The sequence below is a fragment of the Carya illinoinensis genome, chromosome 13, assembly GCF_018687715.1.
Source record: "Carya illinoinensis cultivar Pawnee chromosome 13, C.illinoinensisPawnee_v1, whole genome shotgun sequence".
NCBI lineage: Eukaryota > Viridiplantae > Streptophyta > Magnoliopsida > Fagales > Juglandaceae > Carya > Carya illinoinensis.
In genome coordinates, this window is record NC_056764.1 from 3,823,978 (window position 1) to 3,846,418 (window position 22,441).

The 22,441-nt window shown below is 36.8% G+C and overlaps 4 protein-coding genes and 1 long non-coding RNA gene across 9 annotated transcripts; 1 reads left to right on the forward strand and 4 right to left on the reverse strand.

Moving 5' to 3' along the window:
- Positions 1-241: 241 nt before the first annotated feature.
- On the reverse strand, positions 242-2,774 carry LOC122291773 (60S acidic ribosomal protein P2-4-like). The gene is made up of 4 exons (XM_043099742.1): positions 2,635-2,774; positions 2,452-2,550; positions 944-1,173; positions 242-519 (listed from the first exon to the last, which is right to left on the reverse strand). The coding sequence occupies exons 2-4, from the start codon at positions 2,537-2,539 to the stop codon at positions 493-495; spliced, it is 345 nt and encodes a 114-aa protein (XP_042955676.1). The 5' UTR covers positions 2,540-2,550; positions 2,635-2,774; the 3' UTR covers positions 242-492.
- LOC122291772 (pentatricopeptide repeat-containing protein At2g27610-like) lies at positions 2,634-7,871 on the reverse strand. Its single transcript, XM_043099741.1, has 3 exons — positions 7,666-7,871; positions 3,266-7,464; positions 2,634-2,886 (listed from the first exon to the last, which is right to left on the reverse strand). The coding sequence occupies exon 2, from the start codon at positions 6,670-6,672 to the stop codon at positions 4,579-4,581; it is 2,094 nt and encodes a 697-aa protein (XP_042955675.1). The 5' UTR covers positions 6,673-7,464; positions 7,666-7,871; the 3' UTR covers positions 2,634-2,886; positions 3,266-4,578.
- Positions 7,872-8,020: 149 nt separating this feature from the next.
- On the reverse strand, positions 8,021-10,156 carry LOC122291774 (copper transport protein ATX1-like). Its single transcript, XM_043099743.1, has 3 exons — positions 10,002-10,156; positions 9,315-9,390; positions 8,021-8,347 (listed from the first exon to the last, which is right to left on the reverse strand). The coding sequence occupies exons 1-3, from the start codon at positions 10,008-10,010 to the stop codon at positions 8,193-8,195; spliced, it is 240 nt and encodes a 79-aa protein (XP_042955677.1). The 5' UTR covers positions 10,011-10,156; the 3' UTR covers positions 8,021-8,192.
- A 3,021-nt stretch (positions 10,157-13,177) lies between these two features.
- Positions 13,178-20,324, reverse strand: LOC122291620 (hippocampus abundant transcript-like protein 1). Of its 5 annotated transcripts, none has more exons than XM_043099424.1 (14): positions 20,059-20,323; positions 18,223-18,334; positions 17,807-17,919; positions 17,190-17,312; positions 16,928-17,100; positions 16,698-16,773; positions 15,370-15,456; positions 15,035-15,115; positions 14,848-14,880; positions 14,580-14,633; positions 14,430-14,471; positions 13,814-13,892; positions 13,658-13,728; positions 13,178-13,555 (listed from the first exon to the last, which is right to left on the reverse strand). In XM_043099424.1, exons 1-14 carry the CDS (start codon positions 20,245-20,247, stop codon positions 13,454-13,456), a joined length of 1,335 nt encoding a protein of 444 aa, XP_042955358.1. In that variant the 5' UTR covers positions 20,248-20,323; the 3' UTR covers positions 13,178-13,453. The 5 variants fall into 5 exon arrangements, with proteins under 5 accessions (XP_042955358.1, XP_042955360.1, XP_042955359.1 ...); XM_043099426.1 differs by lacking the exon at positions 20,059-20,323 and adding an exon at positions 18,573-18,596; XM_043099425.1 differs by lacking the exon at positions 20,059-20,323 and adding an exon at positions 18,443-18,568.
- Positions 20,325-20,351: 27 nt separating this feature from the next.
- LOC122291622 lies at positions 20,352-22,197 on the forward strand. The gene is made up of 2 exons (XR_006236719.1): positions 20,352-20,949; positions 21,058-22,197. It is a non-coding gene; the product is annotated as an uncharacterized LOC122291622 (long non-coding RNA).
- The last annotated feature ends 244 nt before the right edge of the window (positions 22,198-22,441 follow it).

Below are 22,441 nucleotides of genomic sequence, written 5' to 3' on the forward strand. Positions count from 1 at the left end.
TATATCTCAATCCAGCAATCCGAGAACCTCACGTACTCTCCTTTGGGACTCGTCAGAAGGCAGATCATGGCCTATATACGGTTTTGCATTTTACTTGCCAAGAAAACAAAATATAATTCTTTCTGGGAAAATTTCTTGGAGTAAACTTTTTCTAATACAATGGAGGTAAGAGTAGATGCTAGCACAACAGTAGTTGGTCAACTGAGAATAGAAAATGTAAATCTCTCTGGAGATGAACAGCTAGCTCCAAATACCACTGGGAATTAGTAGATCATATCAATATCTCAAGGACCAGAAAAAAAACGTGCAATATTCGAAAGAACAATACTAAGTTAATCTGTAAGATTTCTGCATAACTTCCCAGTCTTAAAAGAGAACCAAACATTTTTAAAAAAAAAAAAAAAAAAAAGAGCGCATGCAGAAACATGGACTCGTGAATTCTACCAAGCCCTGAATTGGAGTAATCTTGAAACATAACATGATCCTAATTTCTCAATCAAACAGACTGAAGCCCATATCCTGCAAAAAGTAGAACAAAAAGAAACGTCAGAAAAAATGGGATTTGAATGGAACTGTTTGCAAAAGCAAGTAGTTTGTGCCCCTATGTGAAATATTTCAGTCTATAGAGAGCATATGGAATTGTTCGACATTCCCACTATTCTCCAAGGAGTCTATTGGGCCCGGTCTCTTTTCCATGCTTCCACCAATGGCACGGAACATCCCGAGTGAGGGGGTTGTCACATTTCAAGAGTTTAAGATATCAATGGCTCAATTTGGCTCAGTATTGCAGCAACTCATGCTTCAAAAATCATTTGATGGAATTAGGTTCTTGAAACTATGGATGGCCGGTAGAATTTAGACCTGACCGTCAACCTGACCGTCAATCTTAAGAAGGTTACTTTCACTAACTTCAGGTAATGCAATTTTATTGCAGAATACTTACATCGTCTGATTCCTCTTTCTCTTCGACCTTTTCCTCTTTCTTTGACTCTGCTGCAGCAGGAGCAGCAGCAGCACCGCCGCCGCCACCTGTTGCTGCAACCGCAACAGCACCACCACCAGAAGGGACAGATGCCAATTTCTCCCTTCCAGATGCGATAAGTTCAGTAACGTCTTTACCCTTCACCTCAGACAGGAGCAGCTCAATCTTATCATCATCAACTTCAGCTCCAACTACATAGTTAAGTTTTTTTATCAGAGATAAGTAACCATTAATGAATAATACATTTCTTTGACTTCAATTTACAGAAGATGTTAGACATAATCATAGTATGAGAGCATCAACCAGGAATCCAGATTAATACTGAACCTAAAATGGGCCAAGTAAATAAAAGCATAAAAAACTTCTAATTCACATTAGAACTGGATTTACAACTAAAAGAATCAAACCAAAACAAGATTAAGATATCCATGGAAATTTAATATGACACCCAATATATCAAACCAAAACAACAAAGAAAATATCAACCGATTATTACATATCCATCTACTCATAACATGAATTAATTGGCAGGACCAGCAAGCCTGTCCTAGGTAATTATTTTATTAAAAACAGTGAAACCTGTACAGCATGTACAAAATCCTTAATTAGTTGTCATATAAAAGAATGAAAATGGGGGGTATAGCATCCCCCCCCCCCCCCCCCCCCCCAAAAAAAAAAAAAAAAAAAGAAAAAGAAAAAGAAAGAAAAGCTCAATTACTGAAAATCTTCCACTTGTTGCTCAAGATTCCACTACCCCCCATGAACCCACTCAGACAAAAACAGAAACCCAATTAGGTCAAGTATAACAATCATGCTCGGCATTCCATGCAATTAGTATCGTATAATGTCTAGTTCTTCAACTGCAAATCTTCTAATCCATCCCCATTATTAAAACATATAAACTCTGCCAAAACTAATCTAAGTTACGAGTTCAGATCAACCCGGGAGCGGTATTACAGACTACAGCCAACACAAAAGGGAAAAGCCCAAATCTACCAGAAACCAAACAAGTGATATTAACTTCTCAAAGAAGGGATGAAAAAAAACCGCCCGTTCAATTGGTAAAAACTTTAAAAAGTGAGAGAAAATGAGGTTCATAGCACAAATAATAAAACAACCATCTTTAGTCCACCAATCACTGGAACTTGTTTGGCCAAATGATCACCTTTTGAGGCCAGATTAACGAAATAACCGTAATATATCCCCTGGATTCCATATAACCAAACGGAGCATCAAATTTAATAAACTTGGAAGCAACGACAACAATCATCTGAAACCACTTCAAGGGAAGGAATACAAAACTAGTAAGTAGTTTTATTTTCCCTTAATGAAATTAATGCAATCATCTGAACCCAAATTGACAGCCAAAAGTTATTCATCTGAAAGTTTTGCAGAAGGCAACATTTGTTTTAATGAGAAAGTGATCTATTTACATATAAAATCACGAATGAGAGAGAGATAGAGAATACCGGATCCAAGGATGTCTTTCAAATTCTCAGCTGAAGGGCTGATGTTCCCTCCCAAAACAGCAAGCAAATACGCAGCTATCACCTTCATTTTACTTTTTCCTGCAAAGCCAACTCATCTAAATTAGGTTTAATCAATAACTTGAGAGACAGAGACAAAAAGGTCGACAAAGAAGGAGGGAGTACTATGAGGGCTAGTGAATCTGAGAGAATGGAAATGCGCGCAACACAGCCGGAAGGTCCTCAGGGTTTAAGGAGCGTTTTATAAAGCTATACAACTAGGGTTAGGGTTTGGTTTTGGGATGTTGGATCGATTCGGGCTGCAATAGGAGTTGTTTGGGTATAGGGTAGTCCGAGTCCTCGCTTTCCCGGTTTTCCTTTTACACCAGGAAAGATCTTTTCACGGGAGAGATAATTTGCTAACCAGGATAAGAAATACTGCAAAATGCAAATAGATTTTAAATGTGGGGTTAAAAATAAAAATAAAGACAGACATCAAGGTCGATAAATCCATGGGATAATTTAGAACTGTTCATCCTGAAAAGATGAGGGATATTGTGAGCTTTTTTCTAATCAATAGACATTATGAAAGGTTGTAAGTACCATCTTGTCATTAATTTGTGAACGAAAAATAATTATAAAAAAAAAATTTAAATTCATATTATAAATTGATGTGTTTTGATTTGATACATCATGTTAAAAAAATATTTATGATCTATGGAGACAGATTCACGTGTGATAGAGTTTGATATTTCTTTCAAATGTAACACAGTCTGTGCTCTCAACCGTGTAAAAAGTGACAGGAGAGTAAACAAACCCCATCAATCGTATCCTCCCGAGCTCTAAAATGAGTGCAGCGTTTGTAACATTGACTCAAAACTCTTAGCTTTGATCTTTTCTCTTATACAAGCTATCGCACCCGACGCAGGACTCGGCCGTGGTTGCTGAAGAGCTTTCGTAAGCATCACCTCGTGTTCATACATTTATTCTGTAAGATTGAAATTCCTCTCTCGTTCTAAGAAAAGGGTGGTAATGTTTGCAGGTGTCTGGAGACTATGCAAGGCACGGTTTCTTTCTTCAATTCTCACAGAGCACAATGAAAACAGCTGCCTCACGGTGGAGTAGGATCAGCTTGATTGCTTCCAACTTCCAAGTCATGCAGCATTCACATAGGCAACATAGTAATGGTGTCATACAATTTGATATTTTTGGCAGGTTGGAGAGGGATTGTGAAAAGATATGAGATTCAATTTAGTTTAAACGAGTTCACAGGATCATCTTTGGTTTATAATTTCTGTAATAGCATGCATGCGCATTGGGCTATTCCACAAAATAGCATAAATTGTGTCAATTCTGGTAGGATCAAGACTAGTGAACATAACAGAACATCATTTTGTAAAATACTTTCGAACTTTAATTTGATGATGGATATAGTTTATCAACATAATTGGTGAATATTGTGCTCATGTCTTCCCACCTGCCAGCATCGGCATAGTGGATGGACATTTCCATCCAATTGATGAGAACAACCTTGGCAGCTTCTTTGACTTTGAACCACTCCAGTTTCAAGCTTCTTTGAGATTGAGAACAGCGGACTCTGGACCCTCTGAATCATGTATATTTTCTCAAACAGAAGAAGGAGCCATTATAACAGAACCTTTTCCAATAGTCTTGAGCCCGAAGAGAAGGGATCCAAAGAAAAATATTGAAGAGGATCAAGTCAAAAAAAGAAGTAAGCTCATATCAATTTGGGCATCGGCTTTATTAGAAATGGTCAACTGGAGCAGGCCTGAGAATCAGGTGTGTCGCGGACTACCCTCTGAAACTATGGCTACAATGCCTTCAGTTTGTTAACCTCTCACCTAGGGGTCTTCCCACACCATCAGTCTTGAACATTTTTCTAATCTCCGGTCACTCGCATCTTTCAGTGTGACAACGTGACCTCAGACTCTCTACTTAAAAGGTATATTACAAGTTAGCACCAATTTGGAATTTTCAAACATAACATCTAATGCCATTATCCATTATCTCAGATCGTCATTGATTCACGTCTTATTTTCTCACATGTAAACGACTTCAGTATATTTCATGCCGTATGACCAAATACTTTTGCCATCCAATCTCCTTTGCTTAGTCACTGGGGTGCAATAAGAACATGGCATCAGGTACGTATCCTGCATCAAACAACTGCTCTGTTAACCCATCCAAAACCTGATGGAGATTGGTTTCTTGGAATTGTCTATAATGAGTTGCAGAAAAGTAATATATTTTGTTCTTCAATTCAGCCCAGCTATATCCTGTGTCTTTCTTTAAATCCTTCATCTTCATTATTTTTCTCACTTTTGCTACTTCATTCCACATTTTGGCCTCAGCATATATATTTGATAGGGTGATATGAGCCGAAGTATCTTCTGGATCAATACTCAAAATCTTCTCTGCAGCATATCTTGCTAGAGACAAATTCTTGTGAATTTTACAGCCAGACAAGAGACACCGCCAGACCACCTTATCAGGATCCATGGGAAAACTCCTTATGAACTCAAAAGCTCTTTTTGTCTGTCCTTTACGGGCAAAAAGGCTGACCAAAGAAGCTATATGATCTGTCCTTGGGGTAATACCATGGTCTCTGATCATGGAATTAAAGTAGCCCCATCCCTCCTCTACAAGTCCCACATGCCCACAGGCAGATAATACTCCAAGAAATGTTATATCATTAGGCTCAATCCCATTTCTCTGCATCATGCTATAGATCTCTAAAGCTTCTCTGCCAAAACCATGTTGTGCATATCCCACAAGCATGGTATTCCAAGAAACTAAGTTTTTTGTAATTAGGTTATCAAAAACTTTCCGAGCTTCACTTACTCTTCCGCACTTAGCATACATGTCTATAAGAGCACTCCCTACAACCACATTGGTGTTGAACCCAGGTTTCATGATGCAGCCATGTGTTTGTCTCCCCCACTCGATGGCTGGGAGATCACCACAGATGCTCAAAATGCCAGAATATGTGTAATGATTAGGTTCAAATCGTTCGATCAACATATCCTTTAGAAGTTCAACGGCTTCTCCATGATGACCTGATCTAAGATGCCCAGAAATCAATGCATTCCAGGAGACAACATCATGTTCACGCATTTCCTCGAAAGTCTTCGATGATTCCCTGAGAAGCCCACATTTTGAGTAAAAATCCAGAACCGCGTTGCCAACAAATATGAATGAAATGAATCCCATTTTAATGATCAAAGAGTGGAGTTGTTTTCCAACTTCAACGTCTGCCATGTTTGCAAATGCTCCAAGTACTGACGAGAATGTCCTTTCACCAGGTTTCAAACCCGAAGAATGGAACTTGTGGAAAAGATCAATGGCGTCTCTTTCTTTTCCTTGTTGAGCATAGCCTCCCATTAATGCAGTCCAAGCCTGCAACTGTGGCTTGTCCACCTCCAAAAATGCCCGATGACTAGAGTGTAATTCTCCACACTTGGCATAAAGATTTATCAATGCTGTCATAACGAAGTTGTCTAATCCAAGCCCACACTTCATGACAAGGGAATGCAATTGCATCCCAACCTTCAGGTTCTCAAGCGCAGCACAAGCTCCCAACATAGTTGCACAAGAAAATTCACTAACTTCCACTCCTTCCTTCTGTGATTGCATGAAAATCTTTAACCCCTCCAGATTTTCCCCACATTGACAATAACAGGCAAGTATCGAAGTCCAAGAAACTAAATCCGGCTTCAAAGTTGCATCAAACACAAGCCGTGCAGAGTTCAACAAACCACATTTCCCATACATATTGACCAAGCAATTACTGACTCGGCCATTCAACTCTTGCTCATGTCTATAAATCCTTCCATGAATCTCCTTACCAGCTCGTGCGTCACCTATACTAGCACAAGCAGATATGGCTCCAACATATGTATAAGGATTTGGATTGAAACCATCAATAACCATTAATCTGAAACAATTTAAGGCTTCTTCTTCGATACCAGTTTGGGAATACCCAGATATCAAAGCAGACCACGAAATAAGATTCCTTTCAGGCATTGCATCAAACACTTTGCGAGCATCATCCATACGATTGGACTTTGCGTACAATGAGATCAAATGGTTGTTTGCATAGACATCCGGGCGGAACCCAGATGTGATAATCTTGCCATGGACTGCTCTGCCTTTGGGGATACATCTGGTGTCGCCAAAAAGGCGCAGAAGACGACCAAAAGTCATCTTGAAGGAATTCGAGAACTACGGGAAGGTGGCTGATAAACGAATTTGAGGACATCTTTAAAGCTCGATAAGAAGCATTATATTAAGTAGAACCCAAAAAAATAAAAAATAAAAAACTAGTGCTTGTGAGAAAAAATGGGTCCTGGAAAAAACCAGATATACCTTTGCATGAGAATGTTCCATGCAAGGTCGGCAAGGTACCTATCTACAGAGGTTCCGAAGATCTTTCAAGGCCAAGTTACAACTCAAAAGGAACTTGCGACTTTATGCCATGCCTGTTCGAGCACTGGTCTGGTGACTCTGGTCTCATACCCATCGGGCTTATTATTATTATTGTATGTAGGCTTCGTTTGGTTATAGGCTTCATTGGCGTCGAGGCCTCCTGGTCTGTTGGGTTTGTGTATGGGCTGATCTCTTATGGTTTCCAGCCCAAGTTTTAAGCAAGTTGATAAAAACAAGTAAAAAGCCCAATTCATGTAGAAACGATGGTTGATACCGTGTAATGAAGGGACTCGAGAGACTATATGCAAGCTGTCTCTCGTCCCTCTGTTTCCTTAGACGCTGATCAACGTCCAATTTGATCACTTTTCCCTCTAACCTCCATTATTTTCTTTGCATTTCCATACATCCAAACAACAATTATTTGGGTACATAACAGCCTTATATTTTACTTTAGGATCAGTATTTTGTCCCGTTGTGTATGTAAATTTTAATAGGTTAGTGGATATGGTATAGGAAGGGGTAAATAAATTAGGGGCACTAAATTATCAAGGATTAATGCGCCACCACCACCTGCCAAATTTGACCAAATCAATTTCCAAGTGTTTTGTAAAATTCAAGAGTTCTTAAATTTTCATTTCTTATAAATCAGAAACTCAGAAATGGTACATTCATGCTTCCATAAAAGGGATAAGATTTATTGATTTATTTTAAAGAGCTAAGATTTAATCAATCCAAAACTCACAAATTTTTAGTTTTAAGTTTGATTCTTACCTAAAATGAGCAAAAAATGGATCACCAGACACCAACCACAAACCCTTTATCCAGGTGACAGCAACTTTGCCCTACAAAATCAGCAGCATCCAAATGAAATGGCTATCCATCATTCCAACTGGCTTTTATGTGGTACTTGTGCCTGCCAACTATATAGTTAGTTGAACCCATGGTTTTCACCCAAGTAAAAAGTTCCATTAATTGTATACTTTTTCCATGTCAACAATTATTTATTTGATTGTTAATTTGCCTTGTATTTATCCTTATGATCTTGACCTCTCTTTGCCAAGTTTTTCTAGGCAGACATCTTAACACCCTTTTTAAGGGTAATTATCTAAGAAAGAGATTACTGGAATTCAAAATCCAACAAGAGGCAGTGTTACATTAATTATTCATTACTGAGTTCGGATTTTGCTGAAGATCAAAGGTCAAACTGCATAGGTACACATGATATTGTGCTATATAAGTTCAACAAGCTATAATCGATTTATAGACTACATATAACAAGAAGTAGGCAGTGTGAAGATTTAAGCTGCAGCCACAGGTTCGGCTGGTTCTCCAGCTTCCCAGAAGCTAGTCTTCTTTCCAGTTTTTGAAACAGTCTGCAGAACTGCCTCAGGCTGCACATTGCCTTTCACTGTCACCTTCTGCTCCTTCAAATCAATATCATAGGAGTCTACACCTGCAGATGGTATAAAAGTGCACTGATATGTATTAATTTAGAAGGTAACAACTACTTAAAGACCACTAGTCCCATGATAATAGCAGGAACAGCAGTTAATAGGAGGAGAAAAACCGCCAGGTTAAAAGCTCTGCAATAAATTTCCAAATCAGTTTTAATGTACACATTTCATTTTAAAGCAAGTATAATTCCTGATTTACCACAACATATTTTTTTTATTTTTTATTTTTTTTAGTTTTATTCTTTTTAAATTAATTGAGTTCTTCTACTCATCATCTATACATCACACATTTGGTAAGATAAAAATAAATAAATAAATACAAATTAGGTGTGGTGTGTGGTGAGGATAATGAGTAGAATTTTTCATTTTTGAATGGAATATTAACAAAAAAAAGGGGGAGCAGTTTTTTAGTTGAATATATTGTCTATCACATCTTTGTTAAAAGAAAATAAAATGAAAAAACCATCAAAACCAGTCTCTCTCTTCACAACTGAATATGACATATGTGCTAATGAATTAAATCACAACTAGGGTAAAAATTGAGGAACCTGTAAACTTCATAATCAATCAAGAAGAATAGTCATTTTAGACAGGAGAGAAAATAGAATGAATTCTAAATCGTGCTCCTGGTCAAATAAAGGACATACTCTCAAATATAAGATAGTAATAACCCTTATTTTTTGTTTCGTTCCCATATCTAATCTTTTGTTTCTCGCAACTTTCCAGTGTTGTTCTAACTTAGGAACATCCCACAAACACAATTTAGACTTGACAGAGATTTATTGAATAAAACAAAGACAAGAATACGCACAAAGCCATCCAAGCATAAGCTCAATTTTAATCTTGATTACATGCGTCGATTTACATAATCTCGATCAATTAGAAAGCATATTTAAGGGCATTTGAAACGAGCACAAGCAAAAAACAATGGGGGAAAAAGGCTAAAATGAAAGGGGTACAACAAACCTTCCATTTTTCCCAAAACCCTTTTCACGGCCCCAACGCAACCTTCACATGACATACCAACCTTGAGAACAACTGTCTGCACCAAAACAAAAACAGAAATTCAGGTTAACAGTGATGGAGGAAAAAAAAATTAACATTTGCCGATCAGACCATCAAATATACTCGATTACAACATAGAGTCAAACATGGTATCGATCATACAACAAGACCTAGAGTGAACCTCTTCCTTATGTTCCTTACTCTCAAAATTAAGCCAATCTTCCTCCTTACATTATATTTTCCAACCAATCCGAGGATCAAATCGATCTTTCGTTTAAGATGTCCACATATACTGGACTAAATCCTTTTTTTCCCACAAAATCAAAATTGTGGGAATGACTCGATCCGTGCCAGTTTCAGGCCGAGTCAATAAAACAAAGTCAACCCTCCCAAGAAAAGGAAATAGTATCCCGATTCACAGGACCTTAATGTTTGCACACAGGCTACATCAGCCCGAGCTTCATAAGATCAAAACACATTGAGATCAATGGCTCTATATTTGTAGATCAAATCATACATCACAGAAAGGGTAAAAGATGGACCTCCAATGAGCAGAACAAGTAAAATCAATGTTGTTACGGTAAACCAAAAAGAAAACCTTGAATGATAATCAGATTTGAAAACTATAGAAGGGTTTGACGGAGTTACCTGAGACATGGCTATGGATTTTAGAAGGTGGTGAACTGAGGGAGAGAGAGAGAGATTGACCCTGAGAAGTAGTTTTTTCTATGCAAGGAAGCGTTGGCATAGGTCGTTGATTTATATAGAGAAGCTAAAGGAGAAATCTTGGAAGATGGTCGAGCACGTAAATGTAGAAAGAAAGCGACAACTTTGTTGGGTCGGTTTTGTAACGACAAAAGGATTTATCACCCATGACGTAACGTTAAAAAGACGACTTTCTTCCTTTATAGGACAACACTACTTCCACATAAAATATCCATCGAAAATTTATACCGAATAACTTTTTTAATTTTTTTTTAAGAATAACTTTTTTATTTATATTTTTTACTTAAATATTAAAAAATATATTTTAATGAATTTGTGATTTTTTTAAATTTTTTTAAAAATATCTAAGGGATTGAAAAAAATGTTTAAAAAAACAAAATAAAATAAAAAACTTTTTACACAGTCGATAGAAATTTTGAGTATATTTTTTCTATAACACTCTTCTTTATATGCTAAAGGGATCCTGCTGCAACCACAAAGACACTGAGAGTTTCCACCGATAAGGTCATTTGGTATTATTTTCATACATTTTTTATATCCTTAAACGTTTTTTTAATTGCAACATCATTAAAAAAATACTTTATTAATTATTAAGTAAAAAAATCAATCAATAGCCATTATCGGTGGCTTTTCTCAATGGGATAAGTATTATTCACATGCTAAATTTATGTGTATTGCTATTGATCCTATAAAATCAAATTTATAAACTAATACGACTTTATATAATACGTTGAATTTATTTTATAATAAAAATAATTTTATAATCAACATATCAGATCAAGTTACATCACTTTATAAATTTATTTTTGTAAAATCTTTTTGTGAGTAAAATATTTTTCTTTTCAATAACGACTTGGATTATCATAGTACATGGAATTCGAATCCTGTTCACATCAGGAGTTGAAAGGGCTTGAAAGAAGTGAAGAGGACCACAAACAATTTCGTGGGTTGATTCCCCCTTTTTTTTCTTAGCTAAAAATGATGCATTTGTTGACATGTGAATTTAATGGTTGTAGATGATAAATTGAGTGGTACAAACTCGTTTCCTTATGGTAGTACAAGAAAAAGGTTTGGTGCAGTACCGAGGGAGTGCTGTACAGGCATCTTTTAGATCCAATCAATGGTCCCAAACTTCGAATTTCATGTCTCGTACCAATGTGACGAAGAGAGTGGTCTCATTGCTACGGTAGTAGTTGTAAGTATATAAATGCTGTATAATTTTTTAAGAAAAATAAATAAATATGAAATTACATAGCGCTTACACACTTTATAAATATACATAACATTATTTGAGAAAAGATAATGCTCAAAATCAGATTTTTTTTTCTACCTAATTTTCATTTAATTGAAAGTATTTTTACAGGAGATATTCTAGAATTAATCATAAGAAATTTTTTTTTATCATAAATATTATATGTTGTCCTCATCGATAGAAAATTATTTAAACTGTGACATATCAATCATTTTGATTAAGAATAATAAAATTTAAAAAGAAAAAAAAAAACACTTCTTGTTATTCGAATAATATATAGAAAGCAGCAAACAGTCGTACGTACACGCATACAAATCTTAGCTTGAGTCTCCCTTCTTGATGGTCGTGTTAGGAGCTTTTCCATTCTTCTTGATTACATTATGTAAATCAGAGTCCATTCTTCTTGAAGGTTATGGTCAACCCCCTTGAAATAATCTATCTTTTTAAACAAAGATGGTGACTCTCCTTCGATGAACAGAGATGCAAAAGCAATTGTGCCACTGACATCTGGTTCAGTTCCTCTTTATATATTCTATTTCCCTTGTCTTCTTCTTTGCGGAAAAAATAACAATTCCTTGGTGTTGTTTCAATCGCTTTTAGGGGGGTAAAAAATTCCCTCGGAAGGATATCATGTTTAATATTTGTGGGGTTAATGATTAATCTTCTATTTTGATTAAAAACTTAAAAAAAAAAAAAAAAAAACTGTTGTGTTGTATATTCATCCTTGGGAAGGACGCTCCAATCGCCCCCCAAACTCAGCTCCAAAGAGGGTTAATCCAAGGATGCATCTGAGATTCTAAGGCCCCTCCAAATCTAGTTTGAAGTGAGCTCTACCAACATAACAATGAAATGATCATCGGGGGGAAAGTACAAGGCTTATTGAGAATTGGATTATATGTTTTAGCATTATAAGCAGAAATACCAAGAAAGTTTCTAGGAGGGACTAGGGAGGGGATGATACTAATATTGTTGCTAAGAAGTGACACAAGCTGTTAACAATTTGGAGGAAAATTTGTATAGAATTTCAGATGTGGAATCTGGGTTTGTTTCATGGGAATCTCAGCTCTAACGTTACCTGGCTTTCTTTTGAAAAAGCAATATATATATATATATATATGTAGAGAGAGAGAGAGAGAGAGAGAGAGAGAGAGAGAGAGAGAGAGAGGAGTTTTCCCTCTCGTTGGTGAATGTACCAAAACATTTTGCATCTTTGAGAATATACAAAGAAATTGGGGGTACTCGTCACTTATCCTGGGGTGATTTATAGTTCTAGTATCACCAATACTCTCTACATTAACATGAACCATCAGTGAAACTCTGAAATCGATTATTATCCTGAGCTTCTCTCTCTTTTCCTTTAAACTTCGAAATTAGCTTTATGGATCAGTGCAAATGTAAGGGTCATCATCTCACTGTGACAAGCAAGGAAATGCTCCTTCTCTTACCCTCTTTAACGTCGTACAGGACAAAATCTGTACTTGAGACATGTCCTGCTGATTTCAATTACATGGCTAATTCATCAAGTTTTGCATATATCTTTTTCTACTTCAATCCAACCAGACCCCAGTGTCCTTCAGTTTCCTTTCTCCTTCATGGCGTACCTAAGCTTTGCTGCTTCCTCCCATCTATGACTTAATGAATAAATACTTGACAAGAGAACATAATTTTGCAGAGTTGCATGGTTTTAACTCTTCTGCTTGTCTTCCTGATATTTAGCAAACCCGCATTGTTTGGACCGATCAAATCGAATAGGTGGGTTCATTTCTGGATTTCTTTAATAAAAAGAATTTTATAAATCAGCTCAAATTAGGGTGAGAGTTGAGCAACACCACAGTACAAGTCTACATGAATAAGAAAACCTCCCATGATATACCCAAGATAATTCGTTTAAAACGAATACATCCAACCTTTACATTGATTGCTTTATGATATATGGCTAGAATGCGCGTGTGAAAGGAATTAGTTGTAGAGAAAAGAACAACTTTCTGAAGAAAAATGCGTACTCTAAAATTTATATGCACTCACATAATTATGACATCATTTTACTCTTGAGGATGCCAAATATTTAACAGCATCAGCTGAGAAAAACGGTTATCAACTACATGGAACGTACAGCAAGTGATCAACTATCACCTAGAAGTGGTGCTTCAATGACCTCCGACTCTGAGTCTTGGCTTGAGATTGCTTCAGGTTTGAGCACGCCAGCGCACCATAAAGCAATAACCTGAGGAAATTAAAATGTTGAGTTAGTTGTGTGTGTGTGTGTGTGTGTGTGTGTGAGAGAGAGAGAGAGAGAGAGAGAGAGAGGTGGGAAGTGAATGCTTACCATGGATATTCCTGCGCATACTAGGCTGAAACCTTTGCAGTTGAATGGAGCATTGTCAGACAGGAACCATGCTGAGACAGCAATTTAAGTACCAGTTAGCAACACACCAAATGATTGGAACATACATCAAACAAAATTATCACTTGGTCCACTCACAAGTTAATGGGCTCATGACAAGTGGTGATAAAAAACTTGCTATTGCCTCCACCCCAGCAATAAATCCTTGTGCTTTTCCCTGTAAAAATAGAGCATGCAATGGAGTTATTCTCAGTGCATGAGGCGAAGTGCATTTTTAAAATCTGTTTGTGCACTGTATTTCACTCAAGAGGTAACTCAACATAATTACTTCTTTCCATATTCCGTCATTAAGTGATCGTGAAGATTCAGGTGTGAATGTACTGACGCTCAAGGCAAAAATAAATATTACCATATTCCATAGATAACAGACCAAAAAAAAAAAAAAAAGAAACAAGAAGATGAGAAAAGATGAACTTCGTCAAGTTGTCTGAAGCTCATTACTTTAAACACAACCCATTTGAAAACATGCTCAAATTGATTTGCACTAACCGAAAGTTGATGAATCTGCCTCAATTTTTCTATCTGAGTTCAGAACTAGTTTATATATAAAACGGGAAGTTCTTCACCAATTGTATCACTCTTGAGATAATAGCAGAACTGTTTCTATTACAATAGGCAATTAAAGTATACTTAATGGGTAATATATCCATACATATTGAGTGCAAGGTGATATGGTCATAGACATTTTTCAAACCTGATTGGTTGAGCTCGACGCTTTTGAAATAATAGCATAAGTCTGCATATCAAGGAATTTGACAAGCAAAATGGATATATCATTAGAACGGAATAACAACTCAAATATCGTTATAATACTTCTATGAAGAAAAGAACTTTCAATACTTACAGAAGGCTTTACGAGGACAACTACAACTTTAAAAAAGGCACTCATGTATGGAACCTGCATTGTGGCAATGCCACACAGTATTACTACTAGCTAGTGAAATATATCTTAATATACTAGAAATTGATGAATAAGAGTAGGAATTTTATCTTCTGCTTTCACACCAAAATGGACACATGATAGCTTTAAAAAAACTCCGAAAGGAGGAAGAATGGAAAAAAAGGAAAGAATCAGCACCACTAAATAACGCAATCACCAAGCATGTACATACCCATGATGCCCAAGCAAGGCCATTGAATAATGCCTGCACAGCAAAAGCCACCATGAGTGTTTCTTTTCTTTTTCTTTTTCTCTCTTTTTTTTTTTTTTTTTTTTGTTGTGGGGGGGGGGGGGGGGGGGGGGGGGGGGGGAGTATTTGGATTGTGTGGATTAAAAGAAAACGTTAAGAAGTGACTTACATAAGCTATCGATGCAAGTAAAGCTATGCACAATATTATTTTTTCTCCAACCAGCGGATTGATTAGGGGAAGCACCAACATCTGGAAGAGGTCCACAAAACTAAAAATTTTGAGCAACCAAGCAGATGGATTTAGACAAAACTCTTGCATGTACCAATCCAGAACAATACTTAAATATAAATAAGGTAGGAAATATTTAATACGCTTGATTAACTGACTGGTAAATACCGAGTTAAACACAATAACTCACAATCTCCAGTTTCATGCAGTGAAGTCATAATATTCATTATCAAGGTATATCAAAAGGAAAACGTAACCTCCATAGTAGACATTACCTGAGAAACAATCGAACCTATTTCGACCATTATCAAAATTTCTGAGAATTGATTCTTTCCAAAACCAAAAGCAGCCTTCAGGTAGTACTGCACAGGTATTTGCATCACCGTCAATTCATTTATTCAAATAGAAATCAGAAATTGTTTCACTAATAGCTTTATTCTATTTTATAGATGAGTACTGTTATTTTGAAGCCTCTATACCACCCACCATTCACATGGAATAATTTAAATTAGAAGATAAAATTTTAAAATTTGAATCTTACAAGCTAAAACTTACCATTTAAGTGATGTAGATAGTATGTTCTACGTACCAACTTAAGAATATAATAGTTCTTTATAGAGATAGGTTGACACGGACAACTACCCTATGCGCAGATAAATGGATTATCTTGTGTAATATATGAGCGTAGAAAGCCTCTGGCTTGGTATTCCCTTCAAAATATGGAACTAGTGTATATCCTGATTTCTCCACCTATCCATTACTCATTTTATTTCATCTCAACTACAAGGTATGATATGCTGTTTTATGGGTATTTCCCCCTTCTTTCTTTTTCCTTGTGACTTGTCTTTTTTCTTTCACACAATTGCATTACATAATAACAACTGCTAGTATTTTCCAGTAAGATTTTGGATGAATACAATTTGCTACAAAAATAACTCAAGCATAATTGTAATACCTCATATGATAAGAAGATAAGGTAGATGGTGTATGAGATCTCACATTGTTTGGGAATAAGAAGTTCTTGCATCTTTATAATATTTCAATGGGGCTCCAATTGTATCATTGACTAGTCCTTTTAGAGTATAGGTCATGTGGTTTGGGCCTTCTATTAAGGTGTTATAAATGGTATCTGATTCTTTCCTAACCAGAAATATGGGACTTGAGCCGTGCCACCTATGATGGATAGACTCAAAGAGGACGTCGGGAATTTAAGGGAGGAGACTGCAATACCTCATATGATAAGAGGATAAGGTAGGTAGTATATGGTAGATCGCACATTGTTTGGCAAGGAGAAGTTCTTGCTCTTTATAATGTTCCAACAAGGCTCCAAGTATATCATTGACTAGTCCTTTAAGAGTAAATCACATGACCTATTAGGACCTTTATAGGTCATGTGGTTTGAGTTTTCTATTGAGGCGTTATAATAAGATTTCTGTGGTTACTATTTTTTTGAATAATGTGTTACAGATTCCGACTGAACTGACTTAGGGAGCAAATCTGAGTTTCACACGAATTCATTGGGAAGGGATGTTATCGAAAGTGAAAAGGCATAGCCCATTTAGACAGGAAGTATACAACCGAGAAGGATTAATAGGAAACATACCCATATGACATATGTAATGCCAGACATTCCCAACTCATAGAAGAAGGAAACAAGAGAAATGCCCCTTAGCGTCGGACTGTAAAAGAAAAATGAAGCCCTTATGATAAAAACGATGTCTGATATAATGTCTAGCACGTAAAAGAGTCTGGCACAAAAACCTGCCCAAAAGATTCCAGAAATGGTGTGCAAGCAGGGCAACATTCTAAACTCTCTGTTGCAGACAGAATTACCTGCTAAAAACTATTGTTGCGGCATCTCTCATCGATTTGTATCGTTTATGCAAAACCCTAATCATCTTTGCCAAGCAAGCCAAATCTTGGTTTCTCTCAGGAGCCAGTTTAACTGTCTCAACTAGAAAGAATTGCATATAAACTGGGCAAATGATCAAGAGAGCTATTGAAACCTGAAACAAAAAGCTTAACTAGTAAGACGATTAACAAGAGAAAAAGATGGCACAGTCAAGTTCTTTTTGGATTTACAGCACCAACATACCGGAAAAATATAATTCTCAGGAAGAAAAAGTGCCAGCACATTTCCTAAGACATGTGAAGCAGAAGAAAGACCTGTAATCCAACTAAATGCTGCAGCCCTCTTACCGTCATCAACAACATCTGCCTACCAAAGTAAGGGAAAATGTGACCACCTATGTTAGAAAACACAACGAAATACTTTAAACACAGCTTATTGAGTTGCTCTACGACTCTATCTAGCCTAAATAAATAATCCAGCGAGCCTCAAGCGTCTCCTTTTAGTGGTGAAATATACTATATAAAATAAATTAAAGTAACATCCAACACATCCACAATTTAGATACTTTTCCAAGAGATAACAAAAAAAGAGAGATTTTATACTTTTTCTGTACTTTTTTTTTTTTGGAAATGACTGAGAATCATATGAGGGGGCTATATATAGCACTCTCTCCCTGTGCATCTCATACGGCTGGCCAGCCTTTAAGCCATGCAATATAGTGGCAAACAACCATTTTTATTGTCCAGCATGTAACACATGGCCATAGGAGGGGTTTGCCCATGTGGGCGCCCTCCATCTTACATCTCCCACTCGTAATATTTCCTACTCATGATTTTCAGTCACCGAGGAATGGCTCTCACCGCATAAGCAACAGCAATGCAGAAAATACTCCCTTGACTTAGAATATACGATATCGTACGGAGCACATAGTATGCATATACAAATCCCTTGGACTGATTCCAGGCAAGCATAGCTGAAACAACAAAGCAAAATCAAATATGTAAACTCATATGATGATCTTGACTGTATAGTCGATGAAACACACAACAAAAAGATGGAAAAAAAAAATTTTGAAGTTCAAGAATGAAATTTGAAATGGGCCAAATATCAAAGACAAAAATAATGAAAAAAAAAACGCACCATGAAGGTAATGAACAATAATGGGCTTATACATTGGAAATTTCATTTAGGCCATTATCAAGTTTAAAATAATTTTTTTAACAGCATTGCATATTTAACTTGCCAGATCATGAAAAATACTCATAAAAAAACATACCGAAAGGAAATATGGTAGTACAGGTGGTAAGGATGAGCATTGGTTTACGCCCATGCTCATCTGCTAGCTGGCCCAGAAGTGGAAGTATCGCCATCTTGAAAACTCCAACAATCTGCCAAAAGAAATAGTGTGACTAAAAGATGTACACATGATTTATAATTTAATTTTTATAAAATAAATCAGAATTAAAAAATAGATGAAAAACCCTTGAGTAGAATACCATATCCAGCTTAAGATAAATACACTTCAAGCAAATCATTACACCTTATATTTAACTAAATAGCTTGGCATTAAGCTATATAATCATGATAAGTAAAGGATATCCTTAAGAAGGCATACAAAGTTGCCACCTAATGTTTAAATCCGGCCAAAAAACTGGTTGAAATAGCAGCCGACCCCACAGTGTCTCGAGAGAGTCTACAACTTGTCTACATCCGAAAACAAATAATAAAAAGAATACAGCAAATATGATTCAGCATAAAAGAGATAAGGGAGGAGGCGGGGGGACCCTGGCGGCCACTTTTCCTTTTGAAAATATTTTTTCTGTACTTGGTCACAGTAATATACGTATTACTTCCTGCCTCATATATCGTAATTTTACTGGGTGGCGGCTAATGTCAAGGATGAAATCATGAAAGTAACATTACTGGCTAGTCAACGTTACACTTTTATATTCCGACTTTCAGGTCCAAAATATCTCACACAAACCTAACAATAGCTTGGACAAGCAATTATGCAAGCCTAAACATCACTTCCGAGGAACAATTACTAAAATCAACTTAATCCTTCTTTTAAGGTACCAGGCATGATGTTCATAGGTATATACCATAAACCAGACAAAAAAAATTTGCTAATGATGTGAAATAGCTTAATTAAATTAACATGCCAAGAGGATAGATCATTTGAAATTAAGATTATTTAAGACACTTCCATAGAGAGAGGACCATTTGTTTAGTAGGAAATGGAAAAATTAGTAATGTCTTAAACAATCCCAACCGGTTTAATCGGTGGAAGAGTGATATCTTCATGCAGCCAACAACAGGTGAATTATTTTGCACACTTGCTCATAAAATATATAAAGTCTATAGCTATTGATCTTTCATTAGGCCACAATGTTTCTCAGTCATATTTTCCAGTAAGCAATTAGAAGGAGAATATACAGCTTATGGGTCGTTTTCGTATGCGTATGGTTGAGCGTCTTTGTTCATTTACGTCCAGACGTACATTAGCCTCTTCAGAATAAAAGTAGAAGTTGATATTGACATTTTTTACGTCTGACCAATTCATCCCGTAAAATATCAAGGAAAAGACGGTGCTATATATGATCTTGATAAAATCAAGGAATGTCATTGTAAATGACGCTTGGACCCTTTTTTCTTTTGTTTTTTCTTCTTTGCCACTTGCTGAGAATGTTTGGTGACTGTAAAAAACGCAGGCAAATAAAGAGAGAAACGTCTATAAATCTCCTTTCTTTAAGCATAAAATGAAAATTAACAAAAACTTCCAATTTGTTGGTGTTTTTGAAAAGGATCCTTAGACAACATGAAAAAAAAGTTCCATGTTCGCTAGTTTAGCACTATATTCCAGAAAATATGACAGCAGAACACGATCAACTCTCGAATCATTAAAGCAGAACAAGAGCATCCATTTGGGTTTCCGGGAGAAGGAAGAAAAGGGAAAATGAAATCTGAATAGCGTGAACCGGACCAGTGCATGCTGTATGCCACAATTGCTCGGTCATATAGAACAACTTTTTTTCCTTAAGCAAAGCTCTGTTTCTTTCCTAATAAAAGCGCGAAAACAGAGAGAGACAGAGAGAATATTGTGTTTATTTACCGTTTGTTGAAGACCATTTATGTAAATAGCTTCGGTGCAGGTTGACTCTCCCGGACACAGAGCCTCCGTAACAACGTCAACGAGAACCGAAACAGTCATTTCCTCGGCCACCCAATGAACGCAGAGTGGCAATAGCAAGTGAAGCATAGGCCTCATCAGCTCCCAGACCCCAGTCGTGTTCGGCGCCATGTCTGTCCCTCTAACCAACTCGTCGTTTTGCTAATTACTCAATCGAACAACGTGGTCGCTTGGAACTTATACGCATAAATATATATATATATATATATATATATATATATATATATATATATATATATATATTTATATTTATTTACGGAAGGTGGAAAGACAGTGGAAGATTCATAAGGGATGAGAGAGAGGATACTGGAAGACCGACACTGGTAGGTGAAAATTGAAAGTGAGAGGGGCTGGTTGTTGGAGGGGAGAGAGGAAAGGAAGTTGAAAAAATCTACTTGCACCCGGGGTTGGGGAACCCCCGCGTACCGTCCCTCCAGGTGAACAATAACGAAGCGGTGTGTTTTAAATTTGAACGTATTTATGCGACAACCAGAAAATCTCCCCATTTCCGCGAAACCCACGGACGAAACACAATGACGACCAGGAAACCTCCCCAGAATGACGACGACGACCGGCTCAGACGAAAGCTACCCAAAACGAGGACCATCGACCTCGAGGGACGGCACTCTCTGAAGACATTTATTCTCCCAAGACATTCTCCCAAGACTGGGCTTAAGATCATGAGGGTAATTCTCCCCAGACACTTGTTCAAGGAAGCGTTGCCATGCTTCATGAGGGTCATGATTTGTTCTGTTTTTTTAATGAACTCAGAGTAACTCATTATTGGTGTCTAAAGCTTGATTAATTTCTCAGGTAGAACTTGTACATGTATATCTCAATCGTTTGCGTTATTTTGTTCTGTTCTCTTTGGCCTTCCTTTCGTTTCTTTTATTGTTATTTCTGAAGAAACACTTTTTGCAGACAGCAAAGTAACATGAAACAGAACCAAAATATGGGTTCGACTGCTAATGGAGATCGCATTAGGTCTTTGATAAAACTTACGATATCCCATGAACTGTCAATGCTGCCCAAGCCTTCCATCTTCAGAGTCCCGACCAATCTCTACAGGCTTAATCCAAAAGCTTACATCCTAAATGCATTTTCCTTTGGCCTCTTCATCATGAAAAACCAAACTTGAAACCTGCAGAAAAAATCAAAGCTCGGTATTTGCGAGGCCTTATCTCTAGGTCACCCTCTCCGGACACAAAGCTACGAGAACTCGTCAGATCCATCAAGGTTGTGGAGAGAGAAGCTCGTCAATGTTACGCAGGGAAGATCGATTACACCCCAGATGAATTTATTCAAATTTTGGTAATTGACGGTTGCTTCATCATTAAGCTGCTCCGCAAGAATGCTTATACTGAGCTTAGAGAGAAGATAATTTCTTACCATGTCTTGCATGCTCCAATTCCTCAACCATGACCTGATATTGCCTGAAAACCAAGTTCCTTGGATGGTGCTTGAGCGTTTGTTTTGCATGACCATGGAACTTAGAGACCAAAAGTCCCTAATGCAACTTGCCAAAGAATTTTTTGCTAATATCTTCTCATCCTTACAGCCTAGAAGTCGGCCTGCTGCGGATCGAGCTATAATCCAAGACAGAGCATATTCTCGACCTGATACACAGTGCTCATAACCACAACGACGACCACCGGCCTTGAGCGGCGGCACTCTCTCTCTCAGAAAAATTCTTTGACGGCACTCACCCACAACGGCACTCTCTATTTTTCTGGTTGGGGTTTCATTTGTCTATTCGATTTTCGGTTTTTGCCCTTTTTGTTTTTTCTTTTTCTTTTTAAATATATCGGCTGTCAGCCGATTCCCCAAAGGTATCCAACCCGGTTACCTGTAGCAGAATTGAAGAAAGTTGAGCAAACATTCGCAGCCAGAGGCTTGGGCGTGGCATTACACGTGGTATGCACTTGTTCGCATGTGGATGTTTCACTTCACTCGTCCTCGATCCGCGCTGTCTGTACCCTTTCGGTCCACGACACCGAATCACCCAATCACACGGTGTCTCCTTTTTTTCAAATTAATTAATTAAAAATTTTCGATCAGTCACTTTTTTTTATTCATTTCTATATTTTAGTGATGTAATTAATTAAATATTAAAAAAATTTAATATAATAAATTATATTAATAAAATATATAAAATAAATATATATAATATTATTTATAACTAATTATATTAATAAAATACACAAAAATAAAAACTACTATACGTAAATTTTTTGATTAATTAATTATACACTACACAAACACAAACCCTTTTTTTAATATATTTTTAAACAGAACACAAATTCTC

Bases quoted from the DNA above. Each gene is read 5' to 3' on its own strand.
- LOC122291774 (XM_043099743.1), bottom strand. The intron at 8,348-9,314 runs GTTTGTTGTACC...TACCATCTGCAG, and splicing joins GGTTTTGGGAAAAATGGAAG to GTGTAGACTCCTATGATATT.
- LOC122291773 (XM_043099742.1), bottom strand. From the start codon at position 2,539: ATGAAGGTGATAGCTGCGTATTTGCTTGCTGTTTTGGGAGGGAACATC. The intron at 1,174-2,451 runs GTATTCTCTATC...TTAACTATGTAG, and splicing joins GAAAGACATCCTTGGATCCG to TTGGAGCTGAAGTTGATGAT. The intron at 520-943 runs GTAAGTATTCTG...TACTTTTTGCAG, and splicing joins AGAAAGAGGAATCAGACGAT to GATATGGGCTTCAGTCTGTT.
- LOC122291772 (XM_043099741.1), bottom strand. From the start codon at position 6,672: ATGACTTTTGGTCGTCTTCTGCGCCTTTTTGGCGACACCAGATGTATC.
- LOC122291620 (XM_043099424.1), bottom strand. From the start codon at position 20,247: ATGGCGCCGAACACGACTGGGGTCTGGGAGCTGATGAGGCCTATGCTT. The intron at 15,457-16,697 runs GTATGTTTCCTA...ATACCTGTGCAG, and splicing joins GCATTACATATGTCATATGG to TACTACCTGAAGGCTGCTTT. The intron at 14,634-14,847 runs GTATGTACATGC...GCCACAATGCAG, and splicing joins GCCTTGCTTGGGCATCATGG to GTTCCATACATGAGTGCCTT.